The sequence below is a fragment of the Paroedura picta genome, chromosome 1 (genome assembly GCF_049243985.1).
Source record: "Paroedura picta isolate Pp20150507F chromosome 1, Ppicta_v3.0, whole genome shotgun sequence".
Classification (NCBI taxonomy): Eukaryota; Metazoa; Chordata; class Lepidosauria; order Squamata; family Gekkonidae; genus Paroedura; species Paroedura picta.
The window spans coordinates 125850790-125863269 of NC_135369.1; the positions used below are offsets into that span (position 1 = coordinate 125850790).

General features: G+C 41.3%; 1 protein-coding gene across 5 annotated transcripts in view; it reads right to left on the minus strand.

Annotated features, from left to right (window-relative positions):
* Nucleotides 1-3110: 3110 nt before the first annotated feature.
* The window catches only part of LIN28B (lin-28 RNA binding posttranscriptional regulator B), a 117743-nt gene continuing 108373 nt past the window's right edge, over nt 3111-12480 (minus strand). For all 5 annotated transcript variants that reach the window (XM_077303235.1, XM_077303240.1, XM_077303266.1 and 2 more), the window contains one exon: nt 3111-9368. In XM_077303235.1, coding sequence (XP_077159350.1) covers nt 8999-9368 — 370 coding nt within the window. In that variant the 3' untranslated portion in view covers nt 3111-8998. The remainder of the gene's footprint in view (nt 9369-12480) is intronic.

The following is a 12480-nucleotide window of genomic DNA, read 5'->3' on the forward strand; positions in this document are numbered from 1 at the left end:
GTGGTCAGGGGTGGGGGACAGAAGGCGATTGGCTGGCTGCTGGACAGGCAGGCTAGCCAGTTGGAGGAGGAGGCACTCAGGGGCAGGGCAGTCGCCCTGAGTGGGTGTTAAGCGCTGAGTGGCACTTAAGCCATGAGACACGCTCCTCCTCCAAGCCCTTATCAGAAATAATAAGTGGAACAGATGTTGGCAGACTGATGGCAGCTGATAGGCAAGGAGCATTTTATTGTCACTAGCTGCAGCAGAACACCATGCAGTCTTCTGGTGTGAGATTGCCTTGGCAGGACTCTTCTGTGCAGGCTTACCATCTGCTGGTATCATTAGTAGTAGGTTCTTCCTGCACATGTACTTTGGTCAATACTGAAAGAACTTGATGGTGTCATTCCTGGAAACTCCTCCTGCCAGGGGCTGTCCTTCCATTCTGCCATCTGTCATGCCTGTCCCAGAACACTTCAGATACTCCTAGGAGCTGTCGTCCCAGGCCCAGGCCTTTTCTGCTTTCCATTCTGGAATCTTGACATTCCAGCTCCAGAACATTTCTACTCGCAAGGGTTGTCATTCACTCTGTAACCTGTCACTCCTGTCCAAAAACAGTCCTGTGACTCCCAAGGGCTGTCATTCCACTTTGGGGCTGTCATTCCAGCCCAGAAACCCTTCTGTTCTTCCCAAGGGCTGTCATTCCACTCTGCAATCCATCACTCCTCCACAAAACCAGTTCTGCTACTGACAGTGGCTGTTGTTCTAACATCAGGACACTTCTGCTACTCTCAGGGGCTGTCATTCCACTTGAGTGGCTGCTATTCCAGTCCCAGACTACTAATTTTATTTCTAGGGGCTGTCTTTTCACTCTGGAACCTGCTATTCCAGCCCTAAAACAGTTTATTTTGGGCCCAGAGACATTAACTGAAAATCCACTCTGCATTTTCATTGCAGCCATTTTGTATTTCATGGAGCTCTTGCGAGTCAATTAGCATTCCTGACACCCATTATTTCCAATGGGCCTTCAAGCCTGTCCCACCGTTTCCAATGGACAATCCTGTAATTTTTTTAGCCCCCCGCCCCCCAAGAACCCAACGCCTGCTCAATAGGACTGGTAAAAAAAGAATCACATTCCATGAAGGAGTGGATTGCAAGCCCAGCAGAATCAGTGCAATAGGCTAGTCCACAGGAAAACTGTGCTGCTCCGGCAATAGAAGCAAAAGGAGTAAGTTAAATCAGAGAATCTCTGCAGTTATAAAGTGCAGAATGCACAGCAGAACTCACGTGTCCCTGGCATTACAAGCTTAAAAGGACTGCTTTCAAAGGACAGTCTCAACAAATCTAAGCAAGGGAGGGGGTTTCCAAGCTCTGTGCAAGAAAATGCGAAGGACAAAAGGGAAGAAACCCTCTTGAAATTGACATGGCTAGTTTGAAACTGACCAGAGTTTTTCCAAGGCTTGGTTATTCTATCCTTCCCATTGCTTTGATGTTTATTAATATTTCGACCAGCACAAACCTTCACCAGCAGTAGTGGACTGCTGCAGGGATGGGTGGAGGGATTATACTGCCAATCTTGGTTTATCCTCTTTTATCTATATTTTGTTATGGAATGGGGTTTTATCATGTTTTATGGGTGGTTTTATATGGTACCCTGCTATGAGTCCCCAGAGAGTGGCGGGGTAAAAATCAAAGGAACAAATAAATAAGATAAAGTTTATAGGAAGTTCATGCCCATCCCCATCTGTGCGATCCAACTCCGTGTTTGGCTAAGCAGTTGCAAGTTCATAACATTAGCAGGAGTCCTGACAGTTTCTCAAAGCTGTGATGAGTCCTAGAATAAGAGAAGTATGGGGACAGTGTTTCCTAAATACCCAGTGTAAAGTATCGGGACTAAGGTTCAGTAGATCCAGGTACAAATTCCCACTCTGCCTCAGAAGCTCGATGGTTGGCTTTAGGAATTTATACATACTCAGCCTGACCTACCTTGCAGGATTGTTGTGAGGATAAAATGAAAGAGAATGACTTTTGGTACTCTTTGGAAGAAAGTATGTAAATGAAATAAAGGTCAGCTGTGTGTGGATGTGTGTAATAAGGGACCAAATTCATCAGTAGTCTCCTTTAAGCATAAGCATAGTGATAGATACATTCATTAGTCTGGCAAAAAACTCCAAACATTTGTTACAACTTGTTCTATTGCTGAAATCAGAGGAGATTGAGGAAAGGATCCCATCTCTGACAATGACAGCACACTCCTACTAATTCCTTTGCACCTCCTCCTTGGAAACAAGTTATGTCTCCCCAGTCCTTGGAGTGAAGTAAAATTCAGTGGTTCATGTGACAATGTCATGAATCTTACTGCACTTTAGCCTCCTTGTAATTCAAGCCTGAGTGGGCTGGTTGGTTGTACAGGAAAACTAACAAGAAAAACTGAATGGTGTATGGGTAGCTGTACAGAAAATGAAATAACTAAAACTGCTCTAAAACATTTCAGAAGAAAATAGAACAAGGAAGAAAGATGTACAAGCTGTATTGTGCACCCAGCATGGAATGAAGTGGAAAGACACAGCATGCCTGTGGAAAAGCACAATATCTTGCATCTAGGTGTGCTCATTTCTCTCTCATGCCTAATAGTGAGGTTGTATGGTATCAGCCCTAGGTTCAAATCTCCATAGAATCCTGCTGAGTGACTATGGCTGGTCATACACTTTTTTCTTGTCTATCTCTCCAACCAACATTCTCCAACCAACATTCTCCAACCAACATTCATTTTTGGAATGTTCTAAGTAGACAAAGGAGCTGCATCACAAATTTCTATAGTGATTATGACCTCGATTCTCCCACCTCCCTTGGCTACCTCAATGCTGCTGAAATTTAACTGGCAAGATTCTTTTGACTGATGCAGTTCTCTAAAACACATTTACTTTTCTGACATAGAAATACTGTTCCCTCACTGCTTTTTGCAGACTTAGATATGGCAAACTGAGTACCAAACAGGAAATCTTTCATATCTAATGCCATTTCACACAAAGGATCTGTTGATAGGAATCAAAAGGGTTCAAACTAAACAAAACCATCACTTCAAGATAGATGTCCCTCTCCCTACCATGAAATAAACATTCAAATCACGGAAGAAAATGCCAACGTTATATGTTTTATTTTTCATCATGTATTCCTTTTAAACTTCAATCACAAATCGATGATTGATGGAAATAAAAAATTAGGCAAAAAATGAAAATTGAAAATACAGGATATGTAGAAAGGCAAATCAGTGCTTCAGTCCAAAAAGATAGACAGTAGACATGTGAAAATCACCTTCCAAAAACTGGGCTCACTGTCTTGTCTTTTAAAAGACCCAAAGAATTCAAGTGATTTTGTTACAGCTTGTAAACAAGATATGAATCAATATGGACCAAGAGGTAATCTATATACTACAGAGGACAATTTTTAAAAACACTAGATAAAAGACAATATTCAAGAAGCATAGTGATCAGTGCTTACTTTGGTCTCTGGCTATCGGATTTACAATAACAACATACACAGATCTGGTACTACTTGTCCACCAGTTTGTTGCTTTAAAAGTAGTAAGCGCAAGAGAGGTAGTCAAAACCGTCCATCATGTCTTTCCTCAGTTAATCTGCCATCTTAAAATTTTGCAGCAATTATAGCAAATGTCTTAACACATGATCATGTTCAGCTCCGATCTTCAGTCTGTTCCGTGGGCAACATGGCCCCCCTCTCCAACAAGCAGGCTATGTGCTTGTAAGCCTGTAGAAGTTTTGGCTCACCGACCTGATTAGCAAGTCTTTTTTATTGGAAGGGCACTTTTATCAGGGCCACTCTCCCAAATTGAATTTTCTCTCCTATGATCCTCTTTTGCCTGTGAACTAGCAAATGCAAGGTCCACAGAGTGCTCTCCCATGCAGGGCTCAGTTTGGTCTGGGTTTGGCTACCACTTGCTAACCCCAACATAAACTGCCTTGCAGAGCCATTGTTGAACTATATAAGAGTCCTGTGTAAATAAAATCTTATGTTAACATTTTGTTACTAAGCAGTCATGAGGACAGAAGTAACACAATCAGCATATCTTAAAGAGGCTGTCGATATAAAACAGAACAATACACATTTAACACATCTTCTAAAAAAAGGAAGCAAAGACACAATCAAATTTCTTTAAAGACATTCTAGTAAAGTTAAACTCAGTGCATCTGCACACACTTAACATCCTTTTCCCAATGACTCTCATACCCATCATAATGGCAAGGGGAGAAAAAAACACACACACATATATTTTATGATAAACATTTCTTAGAGATAAATTAATTTAAATTAGCTTTAAGACTTATGAGATCTTCCCACTTTTTTAATAATTTGTTACAAAGAAGGTCACAAGGTCTATAAACACTTTTGTGAGTCTCCATCCATGAAAATACGTACTAGCAGTAACATTGGGATGGCATTATCACAAATTAAGAAACAGCTTTTTAAAATTGAATAGTCTTCATTTGGCAGAAGCACCACATTTTTAGAGCTAATTTTAGTGCCCAAACAGCACTCAAATAATTGTCCCACTGATTTTCTCTTCCAGAATGCTCTAAAGCAGGGGTAGTCAACCTGTGGTCCCCCAGATGTCCATGGACTACAATTCCCATGAGCCCCTGCCAGCATTTGCTGGCAGAGGCTCATGGGAATTGTAGTACATGGACATCTGGAGGACCACAGGTTGACTACCCCTGCTCTAAAGGATGCTATGCAAGTGTGCACATAATATTCTGTCAGCTCAGTGGCACAACCCCAGGAGATTCGCAGGGACCAATGAGAGGCAAGTCTGATTTCATTTTGAAAGAAGAGAAGATGGGCTCCAATTCTGTGAAGGGGGAGAGACGTGCTGGTGGGAGCCCTGTTTTAGTGAACTTTTTTGTGGTTTGTTGCGTTAAATATTGGCCTGGGGTGTAGTTCAAGTTAATGTTATTCTACTGAACAACATTTAAACAGAAACTTGGGATACCGCTGAGAATGAGGACAGGAGGGGATATTTCTTAATGTTATAATGAAGGAACTGAAAGTCAACTTGGTGATTTAAAAAAATCAAACCTGGCAGTTGAATAACTGTATTACTTATCAATATCTGAAGATGACAACACTCATTACCACTCACGGCAGTACTGGTTCTCCAACTGACAGACCCAGAACTGAACAGGCAATGGTTGCTTGGGCTTGTCCATTGTCAAAGCAATGAAAGCAAGAAGTGAATACTTAAGACACAGCTAGACAATAGCCACATGAATTGAGGTTTTTGGTGTGGCACAGACAACTGAACTGTAAGTTGTGTTTGAAGGAGTAAATATCCATCATTAGCTTCAGTGAAGGGAGGATCATTCTGAGAATATCCTAACATTTAGAGGCTGTCCAGGCTGTTACAGGTCAAGGGATTCAACTAACTGGCAACAAGAAGAAAAACACACATATGTACTCTTATTGCAATGTAATTAGATATCGGCTGCCTTTCTATGTGTCTACATGTGTGAACGGCACCCTTTTCTCCTTCAGGCAGAAAAAACAACAACTAAATCTTAAGTAAGAGACTGGAGACACACCATTTCAAATGGATGCATCATTTAAAAAATAAGCTCATGCCTGCATTTAAGCCAAATAGGTACTGTATACTGAAGAAAAGGGTCTCCCCCCAATGTATGTACCTTTGTATCAACAGCCACCTTTAAGGCCTGAGCAGCACAAAAGGTGTTGCTTATGTGGTAGGTATGAGGTAGTCATTTGCTGTAAACAGAACAACTTTCTTTCCTCCTATGTAAACAATGTGGCTTAGAGTTTCCAAAGCAGACAGGAGCTCCCCTGCCCAGACCTCTGCAAGTCAGTTCTCCTTGTGAATGACCAATCACACATGTTCACTCAAGTACAGGAACACCACTGTACTCTTGTTCTCATGGGAAAGCATAATGTGAAACATCGTTATTTGTCCTATCTATGTAAACTCGGAGGTAGTTACTATTAACATGTACATAGCAGTATAAAAAGTCTACATTTTGGTTTGGTTTGAGCAAGTAAGTATTCTGTTAAAGAAAAACGACACAAAAGAAAGAATGACATGGCATATTCCCTGAGAAAGGTTTTGACCTGAGAACGTTATTCTGTAATAGTGACCATCCTCCAATATATAAAAATAAAAACGTAAACTTTAATAAGAAAGGATTAATAGGCTCTCTCAGCAATTTACTCTGGAGCTACTAGAATTAGTTTTATTTCAGAATGATTTCTGTCTGGAATTTCAGAGTATATAAAAGAGGGAACGGCCAAGGTGTTTTTTTTTTCCTTTCAAATTCACAATTTCTATCTTATTATAAAGGTCAAGGAACTTTGGTTTACATTTTCAAAGTGACCTAAGTTTTGCATCACTGCTGTTTAACCTGGTTATCATACCTGCTAGAAGGTTAAGCAATGCCACTTTGATTTGTCTACATAACTTAAATAAGTTTACAAGCCTTACATATGGCAAGGAAGTACTCCTCTATACATATATCACATTCAGTATCGTCAAGAAGAAGAAGGTTTGCTTTGCATTGTAGCACACTGAGAACTTCAGTATAAGACACTGAGAGTTTTCTTCAAACACTGTCATGGGATTCAAGCAAAGTCACATAGGATTTGTGCCTGTTCCTGAGGCCATTACACATATCCTGACACGTGGTGGCAGCGGCAGCAGCAGCAGCAGCAGCATAGACTTCAAGGATCTGGCCCCAGTGGACAAGGAAGTCTCTTGTGTAGTTCACAGAAGACCGAGCAGGTGTGAATTTTGATCAGACTTGATTGGAAGGTCATCAAAACTGGTTGCTGTCAGTTGGCACAACAGGCAAGAGTGTGCTTTGAAGATTATACCCAAAACTTTTATTAAAAGCAAGGTTTTGGACCTCAAGATCTAATTGTCTTTCAAGCAAATCTTTATGGGAGAAATATTTCTGCAGCTGTCTTCTCTACCATACCTCTATGGGAATAGGCCAGGATCCAAATTCATTTGACAGGCAGCTTTGCAGCACCCAGTGCTACAGAAGAGGCAATTAGATACAGAGATATAAAAGAAAAGGGGAGTGGCTCTTTTGGTAATGTAAGCTAATGAAAAGACACCTTCAGAGGAAATGCTGGCTATGTACATTACCTAGCTGAATGAGTTATTTGGATTACCATCCTAATTTGAGTAAAATTTTTAATGTTAGAAATAGCCAAAAGCAGTGTTGAGAGACCCAAGGGCATCCCAATGCAAAGCCTTTCAGATATGGGACACCCCATGCAAAATCCTTAACGTGTAATGAAAATAGTTACATTTAAGGTTTCTCATAAAAATGTTCAAATACTGTGCATACTTCTGTGACCATCAGCAGAGGGCTCCAGAGAGAGAAAACCACACCGCATTCCTTAGGAAATCTTCCTTGAGCAAATGTGGCTGAAATTATTGGGAGTTGCATAAATTTTGAATAACTCCTTTTCAATTCACTAAAGATCTACCTGAAAAGCTTCCCAGTAGATTATGTTACTTAAAGCAAACCTGATGGGAAGAATCGTGTAGCACTGAAAGGCAAGGGCTTTGCGGTCAGTCCAACGTTAATACCTGCTAGAAGGTTAAGCAATGCCACTTTGATTTGTCTACATAACTTATACTGTAACAACGGTATTTCTTAAGTGTTAAATGTAGTAAGAGTAGGAAGCTGTTGAATGGACCTAAAAACCATATGCTGTGCTCACAGTTTAGTAGGAAAAGCACTAGCATATGGTTTTTAGGTCCATTCAACAGCTTCCTACGCTTACTACATTTAACACTTAAGAAATACTGTTGTTACAGTATAATGACGAAGCCAATGAACGGACCTAACCCGCCCACCCCTTTAGTGGTTATGCATTTTAATTGCCATCTGATCATTTATTGTTTTTATATGATATGATATGAAGCAATGGCTAAATACTTTCTAAAAAGGTCTGTGGGGGGGAAAATTAAAGGTCATGGTCCACTCCTATCAATTCGTCACAAAATAGTGACCAATTCCTTGGCATCTCCAGTTAGAAAGGATAACAGGTAACAAGAGCTGGGACTCTTCTCTGTCAGAGGTAAACAATACTAGTTTAGATGGCCAATAACAGGCTCGGGATAAGGCAGCTTCATGTTTTCCTTTTTGATTCTTATTCCATGCTCACTTTTGAAAAGATGCTGTTGCTGCTGCTGCTGCTGCTGCTGCCGCCACCTTCGTAATACCTCAAGAAAATCAAAGTGAGTGGCATCTCAATACCACCCTAAACAATCATTTCAATATATACATTCTCCCTCACAACAGTCACCTAACCTGCACTTAGACCATATTATTAATTTAACATAATCTTTGAGATACCAGCACAGAAACTACACATTCATTGTCTTTAGGGGAGGGGGGTAGAAGAGGGGAGGGTGCCTTTGACTCCTTAAACATTGTAGCAATTCTGAGATATGTTGAAACCAAGGCATTACCCTTTTTACATGAGAAGAAGTAAAAAACATTGCTGTAGCAGAGAGAGAAGCAATCTACCCTGAACCCTACAGGAATGTCTTAATAGCCTTAGTACCATGTTCATGGCAACTTTTTTAGAAAGTGAAATACCTTTAAGTTCCCATGAAAATAGCAGTAGTTCTTTCCAAAGGTTTTTCTTGAACAACAGAATGATGAACTATCAAAAGGAAAAACTCCATTAATGTATCCAAAAACCACTCAAAAACTATTGCTTTGCAATGGATGATGTATCCAAGGAAACAGATTTGAATGTATACATTCAAGACATGTGCACAGTTGTACAATGCAAAAACAAAACAAAACCCCCACACACAAGACTTTCAACTCAAATTCAATTTTGCTTGGAGTGACTGGTCTGCTTTGCTTTTGAAAAAGACCACAGTTCCTCAGCAGTAGTTAAAATTCCAGGCTGTGAAATTGTTCTCTTTGTGCTTGAATGAGGTAGGCATCCTGAGAGGGTATGACAAAGCTCTCTAAGTCTTTTTCCGCTTTTGAACAGAGGGCCCTTTCCGGCTCTGTTCTTCAGGCGATGCAGATAACTTACTGGAAGCAGCTTCTTGTGGTGACCTGCTGGAATGTTCTAAGATGTCTGCCCTTCCCTCCTGAGGACAGGATAACGATGTGTAGCCATGCGCCCCTCCCCCTTCTCTCTGAAAGGCTGATGTAGAAGGCTGGGGTTCTGCTTCGTATCTTCCCTGATAACTAGTAGGCTGTTGTGGAACAGTTTTGTGTGGACAGTTCGCCACCATGTGCATGATACTCTGACAGTAATGGCACTTCTTTGGCTGTGGAGGTAGAGTACATTCCTTAGCATGATGGTCGAGGCCACCACAATTGTAGCATCTGAAAAACACAAAGGGGATTTTAAAATGGAGGCTCTGATAAGAAAGCTGTACAGACATTCTGGATGTTAAACTTTAAACGCCGGGAAGTGTTCTTGAGAACAGTTTAAACACAACTGAAAATTTCCTCTGCTATTCCAAGGTTCCTGAATGATCAGAGACAAGCTATTAAAGTTGCATGCATTCACAGAATAAGCTGAACAAGAACTACGTTTCAAATCATTAACTACTTTCAGGAAATGATCTCTCTTGTTTCTAGGAATGCATTTAGCTGTTTTTGATTCAGCTAAGGTCAGAGAAGCCATGCTTCAGCCCTCAACCAGTGCAGTTGTTGAAGCACAGGTTGAAGCATAGGGTATTCTAGTAAGGATCCCGGCTGCTGTGTTCTGGACTAGTTGTAGTTTTTGGAGCAAGGATAAGTTCAAGCCCATGTAGAGCGAGTTACAGAGGTCCAGCATAGAGGTGACCATCACATGGATTACTGTAACTCGCTCTATGTGGGCTTGACCTTATCCTTGCTCCAGAAAGGGCAAGCATGCTTCCTCGCTTGGCCCCTTCTTACCCAGCCACAGGACCTCCATCTTGTTTCAGGTGGCTCGAGCCACCCGGTGATTGCTTCCAGGCATCTTGCAAAGTTGTCTGGGGATGAATCTAGGCAGCCATCTGTCAGGAGGTAGAGCTGGATGTCATCTGTCATCTGGTGGCGCCGAGGCCCAAACCCCCAGACCAGCAGCGCAAGAGGGCACATGAAGATATGAAACAATGTTGGGGAGAAAACAGCACCTTGCAGTACACCACAATGGAGGTGGTATCAGCGCAAACAGCTACCCTCAGTCTGTAACCCCAGATAAAAGAGATCAGCCGCTGAAGGGTTGTCTCTCATATCCTGGCATTGGTAAGGCAGTGAGTTAAAAGCTCATGATCAGCTATGTTGAATGATGCCGTGAGATGAAGTAACACAAGCAGTGCCAACCCATCCCAATCCAACTGTTTCCAGAGGATGACCACCAGGGTGACCAGCACTGTCCCTACCCCATGGTCAAGTCAGAAACCAGACTGGAATGGATTCAAGACCAAAGCTTCATCTAGATATGCCAAAATCTGATCTGCAGCAGCCCTTTCAACCACCTCCCTCAGGAATGATAAGTGCAAAACTGGGGGAGTTGCATTGAGAAGTAGTACTGTACCCAAATAATCTATTTATAGAAACATACCATTATTAATTATCCTACTAGAGTTTTTCAGACTTATGAGGAATTACATTTCAAGAGAAAATACATTTGGATGAATGTAAAGGAAAGTACTTCCCTGATTATGTTACTGAGATGAGATGATTGCATTGGAGAAAAATCATACACATAATTGGCAACCCACTAGAGGGCGGTATACATCTAAATAATAACATTCCCCTTGGCAGATTCAAATGAGTAGTGTGTTGGTCTGAAGTAGCACAATAAGATCATTCCCCTTGGCAATGGATTCTGGCAAAATTGCCATAACAAGAATATTAATGTAAGGTGCCAGGACTATTTAGCTGCTAAACAACAAATTATTTAACATTCTACAAGGTATTTCTTAATGCAAACAGCCATACCCTTTAAGAAAAAATATCAAATTTGAAAAAAAAAATTAAAAATGAAAAAGACAAAATTCAGTATACTAAGAATCGCTTTGATGTTGCAGTCATTTCTTTCAATACAGTGTGTGCAGGACAATTTCTAGCTAAATGCTGTTCAAGACATTTTTCAGGAGGACATAATACTATTGCTATCATTCTGCCATGAAACAGTTTCAAATCACTACCAATATTAATTTTCTATTTGAGTAGCAGTGTTTTGGCTAATCTTCTTCTGCAATTCATTCTTATCACATATTTCCTACCAAACCACTAAGGAATAAATGGGAAGTCAATCATTTAATCATAACTATTACAAATGTTTAGAATAGCATGCCACTGTTTGCAAGATAACAGATACACAAAGCCACTGTCTGGCCTATATCAGAAATATAAGAAAAACACCGGCCCTTCCCACTTTCTAAAAATATTTGGTGGGCACCAGGAAAGGTGTTGGTATGATGCACCACTTGTAGGCACCATTCCTGGACTACATCATAACAGACTGGTCTAGGAAAATGTACTGTATTTATATGGATGCAATACCATATTCTTCATTATCTACCACATCATATTTAAGTCTTAAGCTTTGTTCAGAAGATAGCTCTGCCTCGCATTTCTGCAATCCTAATCATATTCCATTGCTTATTAGATATATCATCCAATTCATCATATTGATTTACATTGTGTGGTTGGCCATGAATCTCTGTAAGAAAGGCAGACTACAAATAATGTAAATACTGGAGTACAAGAAACCCCTTGACAATACTGCTATGGTTGTTGTGGTGGAGCTGGAACAAGTTTAAGACTTCTGATGACAGACTTACTACACAGTTTCACATGGCACTATAGACAGTGAGAGGTGTAACTTTTTATCCTGTACAACGTACAGAAGGCAACAATGTAAACAGGGCTCTTTATTGACCAAATCATTCTTGGAAGCCACGGAAATGAATACTATTAAATGACTCCCACTCAAAACAAGTTCAGTTCCACATTTCCACAACAGCATTGGTGATACTGCTGAGCTTCATCTCGTACCACAAATGAACCAGTCATTGTCCCTCATCTTAAGCTTATTTCTTAATTCTTTGGCTCATGATCTGTGCTATATAAGCAGAGCAGCCAATATTCTAAAGCAGCGGTTCTCAACCGCTTTTATCTGGTGACCCCGGCAGCGGGGGCAGTGTCCATGTGCGTGTAGGTGCACAACATTCAGGCGGCATAGAGGCAGCCATTGCCAGGGCTCCTCCACTGCTGGTCACAGCCCGCTGCTGCTTGCGGCTGCCACCCACTGTTACTTGCAGTGACTGCCGCCCGCTGCTTGCGGCCACTGCCCACTGCTTGCAGCTGCTGCTACCACAGGCTGCCATTTGTGGCGGCTGCCGCAGCAGCAACAAATCTGGGAACCCCCCAGAAGGGGCCAGGTGACCCCAAATGGGGTCCTGACCCACAAGTTGAGAACCACTGTTCTAAAGAGATGCGGAAGTAATTCTTA